At 43.9% G+C, this 17,695-nt stretch overlaps 1 protein-coding gene across 1 annotated transcript in view; it reads right to left on the bottom strand.

Moving 5' to 3' along the window:
- Window positions 1-1,080: 1,080 nt before the first annotated feature.
- Window positions 1,081-17,695, bottom strand: part of NCKAP1L (NCK associated protein 1 like) — a 53,953-nt gene continuing 37,338 nt past the window's right edge. Inside the window, exons 23-31 of the mRNA XM_027858053.1 lie at window positions 15,296-15,393; window positions 15,028-15,121; window positions 14,674-14,756; window positions 13,946-14,026; window positions 10,230-10,323; window positions 9,235-9,351; window positions 8,847-8,956; window positions 6,187-6,276; window positions 1,081-1,650 (exon numbers count right to left, since the gene is read on the bottom strand). Coding sequence (XP_027713854.1) covers window positions 1,519-1,650; window positions 6,187-6,276; window positions 8,847-8,956; window positions 9,235-9,351; window positions 10,230-10,323; window positions 13,946-14,026; window positions 14,674-14,756; window positions 15,028-15,121; window positions 15,296-15,393 — 899 coding nt within the window. The 3' untranslated portion in view covers window positions 1,081-1,518. The remainder of the gene's footprint in view (window positions 1,651-6,186; window positions 6,277-8,846; window positions 8,957-9,234; window positions 9,352-10,229; window positions 10,324-13,945; window positions 14,027-14,673; window positions 14,757-15,027; window positions 15,122-15,295; window positions 15,394-17,695) is intronic.

Here is a 17,695-nt window from a genome sequence, read left to right as displayed (position 1 = left end):
AAGGCCAATGTTTGTTGAATGGATAAAGAAGTGATTTAATAAAGGTGCAGATATCTAATGAAGACCAAAACAGTTTCACTAAAAATCAGTGATTCCCCTATTCACCATAGAAATATATTTAGAACCCCAATTAATCCACTTGTTAATTGTTCTCTTCCCAGCCACTCTCAATGAGAACATCTAGGATCAGTGGCCTGGACTCCTCCCTAACTACAGCGGCAAGGAAATGACAGATGGAAGCAGTTATTTGCTAACTAAGTCCAGCGCTATCTGGAATGCCCCAGGCTCCCTGACAATTGAAACTCCAATTAGTGCAGAAAAGGCTAAAGTTGAAACAATTTGGCTCCCTGAAGGATGCCTGGGCTCAGACTAATGAGAATGGAAACACAGAAAGGGAAATCCCTGCCCAAGGCCCTCCTCACCCCAGGGACGAGGGTGAATTGTCTGGCTACCAGGGAAGAGAGAACTTTGCCCTAGGGTAGTACGAAGACCTGGGGGTCATGGTCCTTCTGTACCTTAGAGGCACAAAGTGGTTAGGGGCAATCTGGCCCCTCTCTGATCTGCTATGACTTTAATGAAGAGGAGATTAAGTGCACATAAATAGCAGACCTTTCTCATCTATGAGTTGGCAGAGGAATGGCCCTCTTTGAGCCTTGGCCCTGCCGCTGTGACCTTCCCAAGGTCATTTTTTTTCCTCTATGGCTCTCCGGTTCCTCATCTGTAAAATGAGATTGGACTAGACAGCCCTTAAAGTCCGTTCCACCAGCTCTAAATCTAAGATCCTGAGGTTCAATAGAAAATTAAAGGACCAGACCCCCTATGGCTACCCAGGGAAGTTGTTAGCAGAACTCAGTGACCCCTGCAGGGGTCCCACAGGCCGAAGATCCAATGGGTCGCCCAATAGTGGAGGCATCGGAGCTGGGGGAGTGACAGCCACCTCTGCAGGGTCCCCAGTGAGAGGCTACTGGTCTCCAGTTACCAGGTTTGTGGGAGCAGGCTGTTTGCTGAACAGATTTGTGAGAGGAAGGGAGGAGATAATTGCCCTAATGAATGTACAGAAGACAATGGAAGCTCCAGAGGGAGGATTATGAAATCATTATGGTTTATATGATGATTGATCACCTCTGTCGAGCTAGCATCATACTGGAATAGCAATAAACAGTGGGGATGAAGGGTGGACGGACCAGACACCAGTCAAGGCTCTCTCCAGAAGAAAGAGAAGCTCATTTGCCTGTGGATTTGCATCTCATCTGTATATCACACATGTAAATTTCACAACAGGGGAACCCCCAGACCCTAAGTTTTCCTGTTACCCTCCCCTTCTGCTCTAAAACCACCCGTTTCCAGCAATTCTTACCCATCACCTCACACTGACCCTCCCTCTTCCCCATTCCTTTCTCTCCCACCAGTCCCTTCTGTGTCTCTGTAGGCAGACCCAGCATGGAAATAACAGTCGTTTGGCCTCTGCAATGCCAATCTCCATTATGCCATGGGTGGGAGGTAGGTCCAACAGTCCCATCAGTGGGCATTGGCAGGCACTCGGCTCAGATAGAAGGCACGGGAAACCTCTCGGTAGGCATTTCGGAGCAAAACGTAGGGGAAGCAGGACTCCAGCATGTCCAGGGTAAGGAAAGAGGACTCCTCCACCACCTGAATGAAAAGCACCGTGGAAGAGAAAGGAACCTGAAGATCAGAAGGCACAGCTCTGGGACCCTCTGCCCCACACACGTATTCTTCATATGCATAACATGTAGCTATCTCAACTGATTTTTATATGGCATGAAATTAGTCCCCTCATCATTGCAGTCAAGCTCCATTTTATTAAGGTTCATAAAATGCAGTTCACAGAACTTACCACAAAACCCCTCAATGAGGTCTGACTAGGGCAGAGCAGCACCAGTGGTACTATCATCTCCTTTCTTCCAGATGGGTCTGACCATGTGACTCCCCTAGCCCAGAAGTTTCTGTAGCTTTCTACTGCCTCTTGAATAAAACTCTAATTCCTTTGTCTCATTTGAAGCCCTTCACAACCTGTCCTCAACCTATCTTTCCTGGTTGATCACACATCACCCCATGATTCACTGTTTTCTAGATCATCAAGCCTTCTTCCTGTTCCTTATTTACCACGGTCCACCTCCTAACTCAGTGATTTTGCACAGGATTCCAGCTGGCCTCAAAGCCAGGAAGATCTGGGTTCAAGTCCTGCCTCAGACAGACCTAAGTCACTTAAGATTGCAGAGAAACTGCTACCCTGTATTGGCAAAGTAAGTTACCTCACCTGGCCATTCTCTACCAATGAAACCACAGGCCCAATCCCTATCCTCCTATTACATATTAAACATCTCTGTGAACCCTTCCTTCCCCACCTCCCACTGGAATGAGTATAAGCTTCATGAGGGCAGGAACTATTTGGACACTTTTCCTAGTGCCCAGCAGAGTGCCTGGCACACTAGCAGAAGTTTAAATATTTGTTTGATAGAATTGAATTGAAGACAAAGACAGGAACTATGTCCCTAGTTCTAGGTTCAGAGCTGACTAGGTAATGTGGTCTTTCTCCATTCTAAGAAATCCCCTAACCATTCTCCACCTGGGTGAGATATAGAAACCAGAAGAGGGAGAAGGGACTGAGCAACCTAAATAATATTGCAGGTTCTCAGTCCATGAGCCCCCAAAGCCTCTAACCTCCAATGAGAGCTGGACCAGTGGGAGGGTAGATGAGGGTCTCACAGGAAATGTAATGCTTTGCAAAAGTGAGAGAGCAGTACCTGGGGGGGGGGGGGAAATAAGAAGGGGGGAGAGAGAGACAGGGAAAGGAGAGAGAGAACAAAGGGAGGGAGAGGGGGAGAGAAAAAGGGAGCGGGGAGGGAGGGGGAGAGGGAGAAAGAAAGAAAGAGAAAGAGAGAGAGAGATGAGGGGGGAATGAGAGAGAGAGACAAAAAGAGAGAAAGGAGAAAGGGAGGAATGAGACAAAGACACAGAGAGAGAGAAAGGAGAGAGACACAGAGAAACAGAGGGAAAGAAAGGGGAGAGAAAGAGACAAGAACCAATCCTCCAAACACCCCAGGCCTTTCCTACTGGGCCCTATCTATCCCCTTTTTCAATGTGGAGTTTGGGGAGCCATCAGTATACTGAATGGAAAAAAAGGGGCATGATTAATAAGTCTAATTAAAATCTGGCATGCTGAGCTAGGCCCCATAGCTAAGCTGAGTAGCACCATAGATCAAGAAGCCCAAGGAGGCTTGGGTGGGTGTGGGTGAAGCTAGCCTGGTAGGAAGGCATGGAATTGACAGTACTGATCCAGACACATCTCTCTAAAGAAATCAGGGGTTTCTTAACCTTTGTGTGTGTAATAGACCCCTCTGGCAGTCTGGCAAAGCCTAAAGATCCCTTCTCCAAATAATATTTTTGTAAATTCATACATAAAGAAAACACTAAATTTCAATGAGAGGTTGGTGAAATTAAAGATGTAATTTTTTCCCAACTAATTCAGATACCCTGAAATCTATCCATGGATCCTTTGTGTGTCTGTGGACCCCAGGTTTAGAACCTCTGCTCTAGAGGGGCTCCCTTGCTTCAGTCCCTTTGTAAGAGGGGATCACATCCTTATCAGCCTCCCCCTTACCAAGAAGGGAGGGGAGAAAGGGAATGAGCATTTATATAGTACCTACTATACTATGACCAGGCACTGTGCTGGGGACTATTATTATCCTCATTTTACAGTTGAGGAAAATGAGGCAAAGTAACTTGTCTAGGGTCATATAGTTAATAATGAGGCTGGATTTGAACTCAGGTCTTCCTGATTGCAGGACCAGGGCTCTATCCACTGTCCCACCTAGGCCACTGTGAAGTTAGGAGGGGTTTTGAGAGAAGAGATCCCTCTCTTTCCGTTAGTCAGGGACCGTCTAGCCCTCTAGTAGCAGCACCACCACATGGTCCTACAGCTCTACTGGACCTGCATGTGTTGGGGGAGAGAGGTAGAGGGGCTGAAGGTGGGATAATGGAGTTATCTCTCCTATTTAATACACATCGAGAGGGAGAGAAATTCCATGATGCCTATTCTAGCATGTGTGTGGTGTTTCTCTAAAGTTCTTTCTAATGCTAAAAATCCCCTGATTCTTGCACAAATACCCTCTCATCCCCCACAGGAAGGGGAAGGTAGGAGAAAAAAGAGCTGTAAAACTTAACCAACAGGGGGGTTTAGGCTTTGATTGCAGACAGAATTTCTTGATTGGCAGAGTTATTAAAAACAAGGATGGAAGCTGGGCCAGCATCTTCCTAGGAAACCTCCAATCTACCTGGGAGAGAAGGAGGGGACTGACCTTCCTGGAGGCACCAAGAATCTCAAAAGGGTCCTGCCAGCTTCACACTTCATATATTTTGACCTCCCTTATTATTTCTATTAACTACAATAACAACTCATTTCCACAGGGGCTTACTGTATTTTGTTTGTTTAATTGGGGGGGAGGGGGGCGGCAGAGAGAGGCAATCAGGGTTAAGTGACTTGTCCAGGGTCACACAGCTAGTAAGTGTGAGGTGTCTGAGGCTGGATTTGAACTCAGGTCCTCATGACTCCAGGGCCAGTGCTCTAGCCTACTATCAATCAATCAACAAACATTTACCTCTTTGGCGGCCTTGGTTAAACCCTGCTGGGGCAAATAGTGGCCTGAGCTATGAGTTCAGTGAGCACTGGTATTAAGACTCTGCTGCTGGCCTTCCCAGACTCTGAGCTCCTGGGGAACCTAGGTTACAGGGAGATTGCCCAAGAATCAGACTAGTGGAGTATATACATGAGTATATATCCTTGTGGAGGAGCAGGGGGAAGAGCAAGACCTAAATAAGAGGCTGCCAAGAAATCAAAGCTTCCCCTATCCACCTGCCACCTTAGAACTCCTTGTTAGGGTCTGGAAAAGCTCAAGAGTGAAAGAGAAATGGGAAGAGTATCTTGGTAACTACCTATCTCCTGGCCAGATCAACCTAACAACTTTGTAACTATGTTTCACATGCATCCTTATCACTATAATTGGAAGTATACAATGGTTAGAAGGAAACAGTTCTGGGGGCAATGAGGTGGCACAGTGGATACAGCACCGGTCCTGAAATCAGGAGGATCTGAGTTCAAATGTGACCTCCGACCAAACACTTGACACTTACTATCTGTGTGACCCAGGGCAAGTCACTCAACCCCAATTGCCTAAAACAAAACAAAACAAAAATTCCCCAACATCCTGAAATCTAATCTTGAGGGGCAGCTAGGTGGTGCAGTAGATAGAACACCAGCCCTGGATTCAGAAGGACCTGAGTTCAAATCCGACCTCAGACACATATCACTTCACTAGCTGTGTGACCCTGGGCACGTCACTTAACCCCATTGCCTAGCCAAAAAAAAAAAAAAAAGAAGAAAACGGTTCTGATCTTTAAAAACTTTTGACAAGCAAGGAAACTAAGGCAGAGAACACAAAAATGTTTCCTCTACCAGTAGTTTTGTTGTTGTTAAGTCGCTTTCAATGGTATCTCACTCTTCGTGACCCTATTTGGGGTTTTCTTGGCAAAGATATTGGAGTAGTTTGTTGCTTCCTTCTCCAGCTCATTTTACAGATGAGGAAACTGAGGCAAAAAAACAGGATTAAGTGATTTGCTGGGGGTCACACAGCTAGTAAGTGTCTGAGGTGGGATTTTGATCTCAGGTCTTCCTGACTCCAGGCCCTGAGCTCTACCCACTTTACCACCTAGCTGTCCCATTTTACCAGTAAAGCTAGAAGGAAAAACCAGGCAGGAGTATAGTATCCTCTTGTTTGACTGGGTGTCTCACCCTGCCCTGATCAAGGATACAAGCCTAAATGTTGGGCTTTAAATTCCTAAATGAGTCTATGGAGTTCCCTTTGTACTATGAATAGCCTAGGCAAAACAAACAAACAAACAAACAAATCATGTCAACTCAGGTCTTTAGTAAATGGGGGGGGGGGGGGGGAGGATTATAACAAGGGCCCAAAATCCTTCAGCTGAGAACCACATTATTTACCATCTCTGTGATTTGGACTGATCATCTAACTCCTCTCTCCAAGTTTCCTATTTGTAAAACAAAAGGGAAGTTGCACCAGACCATCTCTAAGGTCATTACAACCTGAAACTTATGGGTGCTATGCCCATCCCTGCCAACCCACCAACCCAAGTCAACTGGCTACTCACCAAGCGCATAAGCAAAGAAATAGATTCACGGTTCTTGGATTTCAGTTTATCCATCTCCTGTCCCAGCTGGAGAAGACTGACAGAGGCCACCTGTGGTGGGCAGAGAGTTGGGGGAGGGGAGAGGAAGAATATTCAGAGGCAGTGGAAAGAACACAGAAACTCAGAGCCAGAGAGCAGGAGTTTAAATTCTGGTGTGACCTTGGGTAAACAACTCTGTTACAGAGAGTGAAGATATATCTTGTATTACCTACCTCACAGATCTCTTATGAGGATTTACTGAGATCACAAATGTAAATCAATTTATAAGATATGTAAATTAAAGGTATTATTGAGGGTAAGAGAAGACAGGCCCAGGCATTCCAGATGGAATTAAGGGAAGAGCCAAGAGGAAAACCAAGAGGACTGAGAACTTCTTGAAAACTCATAATGGAGGGGCAGGTTAGACATCCCCTAGACTACAGACAAACACTTCATTGAAAGAGTCTGGGTCTTCCTGGCTAATTTAACTTCAGCTACCAATGTAAGTGCCTCCTAAAGGAAGTTACAGGCTGGAAAAGAAACCGATGAGAATGAGAATGTATGGGCTAGTGGCAGGGGTGGTGGCTAACAGGCCCGTGATACCCCACCTTCTATTGCTGTCTTCTAGACAAGTTGCTGCCAAGCCAACTTTGAGGAGACAGAGGCGTTTACCTAGTCTGCTTTCTTGTTATTCCCCTCCTGTCATCTCCTTAATAGTTGTTATTCTTGCCAACATCCAGGCTCCAGAAGATGGAGACACATGATGAACTGAATCCCAAGCTAAGGGTTACAATGACCTGGATTTGCCTAATTAAGGGGGTGAAGTAAGACAAATAAAAGAGAAGACCCCAGGGAAGATATTAATGTAAATAATGATAATAGCTCACATTTCTGTGGCATCCTAAAGGTTTACCTATTCCTTTTCTCACAACAGCCCTATAAGGTGGGCAGTAAAAAATATTATCTTCATTTTATATACAAGGAAACTATGAGATTAAAGGACTTGCCCATGACTTAATAAATGATTATTGAATTAAATTGAATGATCATGGCTAGTGTCAGATTTGAGGTAAAGACCCTCCTGCCCTACCCTGGGGATCTATCTCCAATCCCTAGGAGTCCAGAGCAATACTCCACCCCAGCTCTACCCTCTGGTTATAGGGAAAGATATTTCTGGATGTCACTTAACCTCTCTTTGCCTTAGTTCCCTTATCTTCCAAATGGGAAAAAATACTACTTTCAGTGCCTCTGTTCCAGGATTGTTGCAAGAAAATGTGCTTTGTACCCTTTAAAGCACTTTATAATAATAATTGAAAACAACAACATATAAACACTTTAAGGATTACAAAGCTTTTTACACATATTACCTCATTTGATCCTCCCTGGGAAATAGGAGCTACTGTTATGCCCAGTGCTACTATTATACCCATTTTATAGATGAGAAAACTGAGGCTGACAGAGATTAAGTGACTTACTCAGGGTCATATAGCCACTAAGTGTATAAGGCAGGCTTAGAGCTCAGGTCTTCCTGACTCCAAGTCCTAAACTTTCTACCTACTAAGATGCATTGCCCATGTGAATTATTTCTGCTTCACATTTCCTGACAGAATGTTTGCTCCTCAAAGGTAAGGACTCTGTCATTTTACATCTTTTTATTTCCATCTCCTAGCAAAGTGCTTGTACACAGTAGGCAATTAATAAGTGTTTTTTGAATGGCTATTGTGGTTTAGTCCCTGATGCCCCTAATTCCTGACATATTTTCACAGGAAATATTCCCTAGCCCTAGAACACTAGCATGATCTCTAAGTACTTTCCCTTACAATGTAAAAGTGCCTCAGACCCTCCAGGCTCTCCAGCCTAGACAGGTTGCCTTCTCAAAGTATTGAGCATCACATCACTGGAAGTATCCAAGCAGAAGATGAACAAGCATCTCTAAGGCCTGTCTTGGGAAAGGATTCCTGCCTTGGGAAGAATGTAGAACTAGATAACCTCAGAGGTCATTTCCAAAGCACAGATTTTGTGAATCCATGAAGACTGTAAACAGACCTGTTCTGTGTTATATCAAAGGCAAAACTAGGCCTGAAAGGTGGGAGTTACAAAGGTTCCACTTAAGGAAGAATATTCTAGTAAATAAAGTTGGTTGGTTTTTTTTTTTAAATCAAATGGGCTGCTTTGTGAGGTAATGAGCTACCCATCATTGGAGGCATTTGAGCAGAGGCTGGATAAGATCTGTCCTAAATGTTACAGAAGGGATTTCCTACAGGGAAAATTGGACTCTAAGATTCCTTCCGAATCTTAACAGTTCACAATTCTAAACCAAACCAGTTCCAGGGGCATCATGAAGTAGTGAAGAAAATATTAGTTTTTGAGTCTGAAATTTACTAGCTGTAGGATCCAGTTTCTCTCTTTAAGCCTCAGTTTCCTCATCTGATAAATGGGGTTGATAATAATACTTAAACTGCTTCCTTCTGTTGTGAAAAAATGAACACTACAAAGCATGAGCTACCGCCTATTATTGCACACCCAGATATTATTCTGTCCCCTCCTGTCCCCCCAGGGGAGTTGAACAAAAAAAGTGTGCTGGCACTGGGAGCCTGGGGGGCCAAGCTTCTGCCCCCTCCCCACTCCTCAGACCTACTCACCACCAGAAACTCCTTGAGGTGAGTCTCAATGTTCTTGTTGTGAATAGTAAACAGGGCGGCAGACACCTGGATGATGGCTTTGGTCAGGCAGTGGATGTTGTTGTTATAGCCTGAGTTGTTGAGGAGGGAGGAATGAAAAGGCCAGAGGACAGTCAGACACCCACACACAGGCCCACCCAATGACTCTTCTCTTTTTCTTGGCTGGACTCTCCACTTCCTTCCCCTGCCAAATGCTCATCCTAGCCCAGAGCCAGTGGGGATGGAAGAAGGGTTAAGTTTTCTGAGTTTTGAACATGCCCTGAATTTCACAAGCTTCTCTTCTTCAGTTCGGTTAGAATACAGCCCCCTCCCCAAGTCATCCCCCCACCCTGACCCTCTCCTCTCTTACCATCCTTCTCTATGCTGTAGAAAGAAGAGGGGTCTGTGGCAAGGAGAGGGATTGAAACCGCAAGGAAGATCAAGAGTAAGCAGGCTACTTTGTACTCCTCCTCAGGAGATGAGGTGTCTAAGAGAAACATCAGGGGAGGAAGGAGAAGAAATTTGTTTTGGAATCAAAAGATCTCAACTCTGCTACTCACTCACCGCTTGTGTGACCTCAGCTAAGTCACTTAACTTCAAAAGGTTTCCTCATTAGTAAAATGAGAGACTCAGGCTAGTTTAGACTTAGTTTCCTTATCTGTAAAATGGAGATAATACTCATGCTACCTTCTTCATAGCATTATAGGGAGGGTCTGAGTTGAGGGATAGGGTTACGGGATGGAAAGGAAGGAGAACTGGGTGTGGGCAGTGAGAGAGAGAGGGAAGGGCTGGCTAAGACTGGGGAATGTGGGTGGGTCTGGGAACACAACTGAGGTTATCGGGTTCAGGTCCATTCTGTGTGTGTGTTTTCACAGATTGTGCTAAATATAGAAAATGCATGAAGAAATGTAGGGAATAAAGTAGAGTAATAGCAATACAGCTCAGGCTGTGGGTGGGTGGGTGGGAGAGTGGTTACTTGAGTGAACGCGGCTGAGTAAGCAAGCATTGGGAGGCCCAGGCTTACCATGGAAAAAAAATGCACAAAAATGCTAGGAGTCTGTGCAAAACAATTTAGCATTTCATTATATACAAAGTTGTCATTCTCAAGTTGTGTTTTATCTTGCCTCCTTGACTACATTGTAAACTCCTTGAGGGCAGGTACCAACCTTGCCTCCTCAACTAGACTGTAAACTCCTGGAGAGGCAGGTTCCAAGTTGTATGCCATACAGCTGAACATAATGGAATGATTGACCTAGGACCTAGAGAAGTTATTTGTATACCCCTTGGCTGGGGTGGGGTCTCCTTATCCAGACAAAGAAGGTTCAGCATCATCTACCACCACCAAGGTACAGAGCACATTTTTACCAGCTTTCAGGTTAGCAATGGCGGCCACCAAGGTTGGGTCAATGTCACAGCACACACCTGCAGCAGAGGCCAGCTCAAAGACACTCATGGTCACCTAGCAGAAAGGAAATGAGATGAACATCCTGGGAGGGGTGCCCGGGGAGAAGATGGGATGTTCTTAGCAAAAGCTCCTAGAGTTTATTTTCTATAACCTCTGATTTCTCATGCCCCATCACCTGAGCTTTGTCTAGAAGATCATCTTGTCATCACGATTACCCAGCACCAAAGGAATCAAGGCAAATTTCTTAACTTGGCATTTAACACCTTCTACATCTCTTACTATGACCTCTTCTCCCTGGTCAAAATGGTTATCATTTTACTGTCCAGTCCCCACCACAACCCGGATGTTGCTGCCACTGCCCCTTTGTTCAGAATCCCTACCCAGAATGCCTTCCACTAGTGTTGATCGCAATTCTTCCCATCAGTGAAAGCCCAGCACAGATCCTCCCTCTTAGGTAAAACCATCCCTAACCACCCCTTCCCAGTCGTCTCTCCTACCTCTGAATTCCTGTAATGTTTAACTCTCTCTCCTATTCATATGGAACTTACTAGATACTTTATCTTATTTTGTCAGGCAGTAGTCTTGCTTTTGTCTCTGCCCTAGAGGTATATAGTGTACAGAGCACTGAGCCTGGAGTCAGAAAGACTTGAGTTCAAATCCAGCCTCAGATACTTACTAGCTGTGTGACCCTAGGCAAGTCACTTAACCTCAGTCTGCCTCAGTGTTCTCAACTAGAAAATGAGGATAATGATAGCACCTTCTTCCCAAGATTGTTTTGAGGATCAAGTAAGATATGTAAAGAGTGTAGTGCTGACTCTTAGTGGGCACTTAATAAGTATTCATTCCTTTCTCTTTCCTCCCTTTCCCAACGAGACCATGTACTTCTTTGTTCTGCCTACAATTCCTGGAACAGTGGTGAGCTAAAGTTATCCCAAAACTCTGTAGAATTTCAGATCTTGAGTAAGGGATAGAGATGCTACAGGCTTATAATATGTGCTTAATACTTATAGAATCATTGGGTTTTAGAAATGGAGGCAACCTTAAAGGTTACAGAGGTAGAATGATACAGTGGAGTGCCATATTTGGAGCCAAAGGACCTAAATTTGAATCCAAACTGTCACTTATACCTGTGTGATCTTCAGTAAATCACTTAACTTCTCTGTGCCTCAGTCTTATTAAAAGAATTTCAACTCTATGATTTTGCACCATCTAGTCTAATCTCCCATTCAATATGTTAATCCCTTCTATTTCTCTGACAGTCATGCAGCCTTTACATGAATGCTTCCAGAGATGGGGAGCTCACTACTTTTCAATGCAGCCCAGTTTCTGTTGGACAGGTTTAATTGCTAGAAAGTTCTTCCAAATATTTAACCCAAATCTTCCTCTTTCTCCAGAGGGCAGAAGAAGAACCATGGGGAAGAACAGCGAATAAGTTGACTCCTGAGGCCCTCTATCTCTATCTCTATCTCTATCTAGGACTAGAGAGACATTTTAAAGTACTTCCAATATGAAAGAGGGAAGGGACACAACTTGATTTCCTACCAGTTTTTCTAGAGAAATAATGTTCCTACATCTCCAAATGAATAGGCCCCTAAGTCATCCCAGCCTTCCAAAGGAAGTAGCCAGAGCCTCTAATAGAGGCATCCATCTCTTCTCCAAGCCCCATCCACTCATTTCCATGGGAAGCTCAGAGCTGCCTGGAGATATCAGCTTGTCAAACTCCTGACACGCCAGTGCAGCCCAACCTGGTCATCAGTGGCTGCCAAAAAACCGAAGGCTCCCCTGATATGAAACTGCCCTTCACTACAAGATCAGACAGCAACTGGGATGAGAGGGCCTTGGGGAGGTCTTCTCATCCAATCCCCCACTTCCAAATATCCTATATCTTCCTAGGTAGAAAATAAGTTTCTTTTTCTCAAAAGAGGACATTCCATACCCCAAATTAGATTTTTAGACAGGGAAGCTCATCTAGTCAGGGGCTAGCAATCTTGGAGGGGAGGGGGCAAGGAAGACCACCTGAGTACACATTCTTAGAATTTTTCTGCTATTTGAAATTTTTTTTCAATTGATATCAGAGAGATTTTGTGCCAATTTCATCTATATTGGATATATATACACGAATGTATATATACATATATGGATACATACACATACATATGTATGTGTGTATATATATACACATATATAACTATACACATTATATATCTATGTGTATGTATATTGTTGTTACTGTCGCTCAGTCATGTCCTACTCTTTGGGACTCTGTGGAACATATTGTCCACAGGGTTTTCAGAGTGGTTTGCCATTTCCTTTTCTAGTGGATTAAGTACATCAGATTAGCTAATTGCCACTTTATAAGATATTAAATTCATGTTCTTGAGGGGATAAAGTTTAGAACAGGAATAGAGTGAATAGAAGAATGGAAGAAACATGGCAGCAGAGGTGCTTAACAGGGCCAATGATGAAGGAGGAGAGATTCAAGTAAAGTATCCCAGCAAAAATAAGATCTCTAGGCCTGAGACAAACTAATCACAGGTACAGAATCTCAGATGTGTGCCATCCTCTGGTTGTTGACCTTGAGTCTAGTCCAACATCCTCATTTTTTAGAAAGGAGAAAACTGAAACCCACGGAAATGAAATGCTCATTCTTGCTTCAACGATCCCAGTCAGAAAATTCTCCCAATATCTAGCTTCAATTCTTCCTGCTGCCATATAACCCTATTGTTTCTTGCCTTCTTGGGGGAAATCCAAAAAAGCTTATTGTCTCTTTTCCCTTTACCATCAGACTATAGTCCTTAAATTTATTTAGGGTTATCATGACCCAAGGGTCAAAAACTCTCAAACTGCTCCCTATTGGGTCAATTGCCCCTCATGGAGGATGGGATGTTCTGCTGCCCCAGTATGTACGGTCCTTGCTTCCAGAAGACCCACTCCCTATGCTCCCTATCCCACACACACTCACCTACCCCAAGTACCTCAAGGTACTTAGCAGAAGATCCCAGTTGAGGCCTGACAACTAACAGGACTCATAAGCTATGGAAGGAACTAAGTAAGCATACAGTTTGTGGGTGGGGTTTAGAGCATAAATGGTTGCCTAAACTATTTCCTATCTATAGCGCTGAAAGACAGATTCCTAGCATCAGGATTTATTGGGGGAAGTTAACTGGAGGGAAGATGGGGTGAAGGGGACAGGAAGAAGGTTCCACCATGGTTCACAACTTTGCTATTTCATTGCAAATTGTTCTTTAGACAGGTTGGCTGCATGATATTTTCTCCCCACTGGTACTGCATGGGAGAGAGTAAGAAGCTGATAATGTAAGTTTTTTTAAAGTCTTAGAAAAAGACTGGAGAGGAGTCAGGGAACTAGGAAACCTCTAAGGGCTCGAGGGATGCACAGAAATAGAAAGAGCAATTCTGTGTCATTGAAAAAGTGCCTAAGCCCTTGATTCAAAAGTCAAAGGGATTCCTCTGTACTATGTTCAACATCTTATTTGCATTCTTCTTATTTCACATGGAAAGGCAAAAGACAGCTCTATCCTCTGCTCCCCACAATGTCCCCACAGCCTTTACTCTCTCCTTAAAGTATCATTCAAAGAAATCTTCTCCTCTGAACCCAGAAATTTCCTGGTTAGTAGCCTGGAAAATTTCATGCACGGCTCCAAAGTCACCCCCATACCTTTATATCTGTATCTGGAGTGACAAAATCCTTCAGGCACTCAATAGGGCCCATGAGGAATGGGCAGTGGGAAGAGAAAACCTGGAGTAAGAGAAAGAAAAGATCACTGAGGTCCTAACTGGCTGTCCAGTGACTACAGAAGGGAAAGGGAGGCCTTGAATCAAGAGAGAAGACCCACCATGTAGGGGCTGCTAGAAAAACTTGCTCAGTGGGTGTATCTTTAACCCCAGGGATGGTCCTCTTATTCATACAGATTTTTAAAAAGGATACCAGATTTCCTTAATGTTGCTATAGAAGCAATACATAAATTATTATAACAATCATGACAATATTATTCATTTAGTGCAGAGTCCTCCACTTCTGCCTTTCTCTGATGCAGATTATGGGTTCAGCAACTGTCTTCTAAGGATCAGACCAGCTAAATTCAGAGGTTCATCCACCCAAAGGCTGGCCACCGGAGGGCAAATTTTTGGCTAAATCAACCCATGAAACAGCTTCTGGCCCCTCAAAAATGGTTAGATCTACCCTCTAGGATGAAATAATAGATTGCTGAAACACTGGAGTAATATCACAATATAAGAAAATATCTCCAATTCTACTAATCTCTCCTCTTCCTAGAGGTTTCCCCTCAAGGCCCTGAGTTCCCTTCCTCTGACTTCTCTGTGATTTGCTAGTTGATCTCCCTCCCCCTTTACCTCTCACCTCTGGCCCCTTCCCCCCAAGCTCACCTCTCGGAGGCCCTCTTGGGCCATGGCCCTAAAGCTGAGGATGACGCCAATTATGGTCATTCTTTTCAACACATTCTCTGCTCCTAGGAAGGAAAGGCAAGGAGAATTAAGAGAAGGAACTCTGCCTGTCAGGGGCATAGGAATTGTTCTGTGCTTTCTAGCCGCAACCCCAACTTCCTCAGGGAACCCACCCTCACATTGCCAAAAAAAAAAAAAAAAAAAAAGTGGGCAGCTACCCCATTGCCTTGTAGCATAGCCCCACTTAAGTTTTCCTAACTGACCTCCTGGCCCTGGAGGTGAGCAAGGAGAAAAGCAGGGTTGCTAGGTCACTTAAGGAAAGGAGGCGAAACTTACCAGTCAGCTGGGGCATCAGAGAGGCCATGAGCTCTGGCTTGCTGAAATTGGATCTAATCTGTACAAGCACGTCCATGTTTTCCACCACCAGCTTCTACAACCCCAGGAGCAAGATACCCATGAATCAAGAACTTGAAGAGGCTTTAAGGAGAAGCCTACCTTCCATGTCCTCCTACCCAGCCAGGCACCCTCCAATTATTTCTCCTCCCAGACATCTGGACTGCCTCCTTCCTGGGGACAGCTCCACCCACCCACCCACCAACAATACCTTCAGCTCCACAATCTGGGAAGTTACGTGCCACATCAGGTTCTCACTTAGAAACTTCATGCCATAGGGTCCCAGGAGCTCAGCCAAAGCCCGCATCTCTAGGCAGAGGGAAGTCAGAGTTAGAACATCTCCAGGTGGGGCAAGGCAGTGAGGTTCTGGTCCAAAAGCCTACAGGGGAAATCCCCCTGTGCCCAAAGGACTTTGTCACCCCTGACAAGGATATCAAGGTATAGGGATGACTCTGGAGATTGGGGTAAAGCAGAATTCACCCATAAGTTTTTCCAGCCCCAACAAAGAAATAGCTGAGTTTTAAAGACAGGATAAATAGAGCAATCCTCCTAGAGGAATGGCCTCTTGAGGATCTTTGGATGGCTTCCAAACAGTGGTGTCAAACTCACAAATTCACTAAACTGTACATAATGATCCCAGCTGGCAACATATCAACTTAGAAAACCACATATTAAAATTATCTATGTTCCATTGTATTTTTATTTTTATTTTGTTAAAAACTTCCCAATTACATTATAATCTGGTGCAGGCAGCACTTGGGAGTTCTTGTTGGGCCCTAATCTGGTAACTTCAAGACAGGAATTGATTCAAGGAGATGTACAGGTCCTGGATATCTTCAGTTCTGACTATCAAGTTTCTTCTATCTCGGTTCTTCTATCAAGAAGAGGTTTTTGTTTTGTTTTTTTACCAAATAAACGTAATTACTTTAAGTGGGATAACACTATAAGTTATAGAGAAGGTATTGACCTGAATTAGTAGAGAAAGTCCCTCACTAGATTGGGGCTCCCAACAACAAGGGAATCATAATTTTTTTTTCCCTTAAGATTGGATCTGTAATTTCATTGGTGGAAAATCTCCCTGTGCCAGCACCTGCTCTTCAACTTATAAAATTGCTTTTATTTGGTAAAAACACAGATGGGGAAACAAAAACACAGAGAGTTTAAGTGATTTGTCCAGGGTCACACAGCCAGTATATACCAGAGGCAGTATTTGAACCCAGGTCTTCCTTATTCCAAGACCAGCCATCAATCCACTAACGTAGGCTGCCTTTGGACTGAGTAATCATTAGCACACTTGTTAATGCTCTTGTTTTCCTTTCATAGATGAAGACATGGTGGCCTAGAGGTGAAGTGACATGCCTCAGGTCCCTTGACAAGTCTCCAGGATCCTAGGAGCATGATAAAATAGAAAGAGCCCAGGGGATCTGGAATCAAAAGACCTGGGTTCAGGAAACAGAAACTCCACAAACTCTGAGCCTTTGGTCAAGTCACTTAACCTCTATGTACCTCAGTTTCCTCCTCTGTAAAACAGAGACAATAATAGCACCTACCTCCCAGGGTTATTGTGAGGATTAAATGAAATAACAATTATAAAAGCACTTAGCACAGTGCCAGGCACATAATATAAATGCAAATTATAATATTAATATGTTAACATTATATTAATATGTTAATGATATATTAATTATATATCATATAATATATCATAAATGCTATAAAATAGCTATTAGTATTAGTTATCTACCTCAAAGGGATGTTGTAAAAATTTTTTTGGTTAATTGTAAAATGCTATGTCAAAATGTTTTTTGTGCCAAATACCCCCAACTCTTTCCTTATTTTGGTTCTAGCTTTTTGTCGAGGCCACTTTGCATGATACTCCCTCAACTCCCCTACAGCCTTCCTATAACTCACAGACAGGGCTTCCTTCCCTTTTAGAAACATTCCACTGCCCACTCTTTTCTTTTCCCCATACACAAGCAAACACTCATTCCCAACCTCCCAGGTCCACCACCAGTCCTGGATCTCCCTTGTTATACCTGTTCCAATCAATCCCTGTCTTCTAACCATCTACCACCCATCCCACACTGCTACCCCCCAAAAAAATATAATCAGAATCTGCCTGGGAAATACTAAGTTACAAACAGCAATAAAGAACACCATCCTGGAGGGAAGAGGAAGGTCTGTAGCTACTATGGCTATGGGGTATGGAGCAACATCTGAGACCATTTATAAGGACCTATATGAAAGAAAGGCTTGGGTCCCTTAGGTAAATCCATATTTGAATGAAAAGCATCATGGGAAGGTGGAAAAGAATTCTGACTCTGGAACCAGAAGGCTTGAGTTTAAATCTTAGTTCTGCCACTTACTCCTTGTGTGACCCAGGGCAAGTCAATTAATTTCTTTTGGCCTTAGTTTCTTCATCTGCAAAAGGAGAGGGCTAAACTCAATAACACCTAAGTCCCTTCCAGCTATAAATATATGATCATTTAGCCTGGCTCTTTATCCCCAAAAAGCAGCAGAAAAAAAGAGGAAGGGGTAAAGGGAGGGAAGGAAGGAAGGAAGGTAGGAAGGAAGTGACAAAGGAAAGAAGAAAGGGAGGGAGGAAAGAAGG

This window comes from Vombatus ursinus, unplaced genomic scaffold, assembly GCF_900497805.2.
Source record: "Vombatus ursinus unplaced genomic scaffold, bare-nosed wombat genome assembly UNPS02012709.1, whole genome shotgun sequence".
NCBI lineage: Eukaryota > Metazoa > Chordata > Mammalia > Diprotodontia > Vombatidae > Vombatus > Vombatus ursinus.
This window is presented reverse-complemented; position numbering and strand designations above follow the sequence as displayed.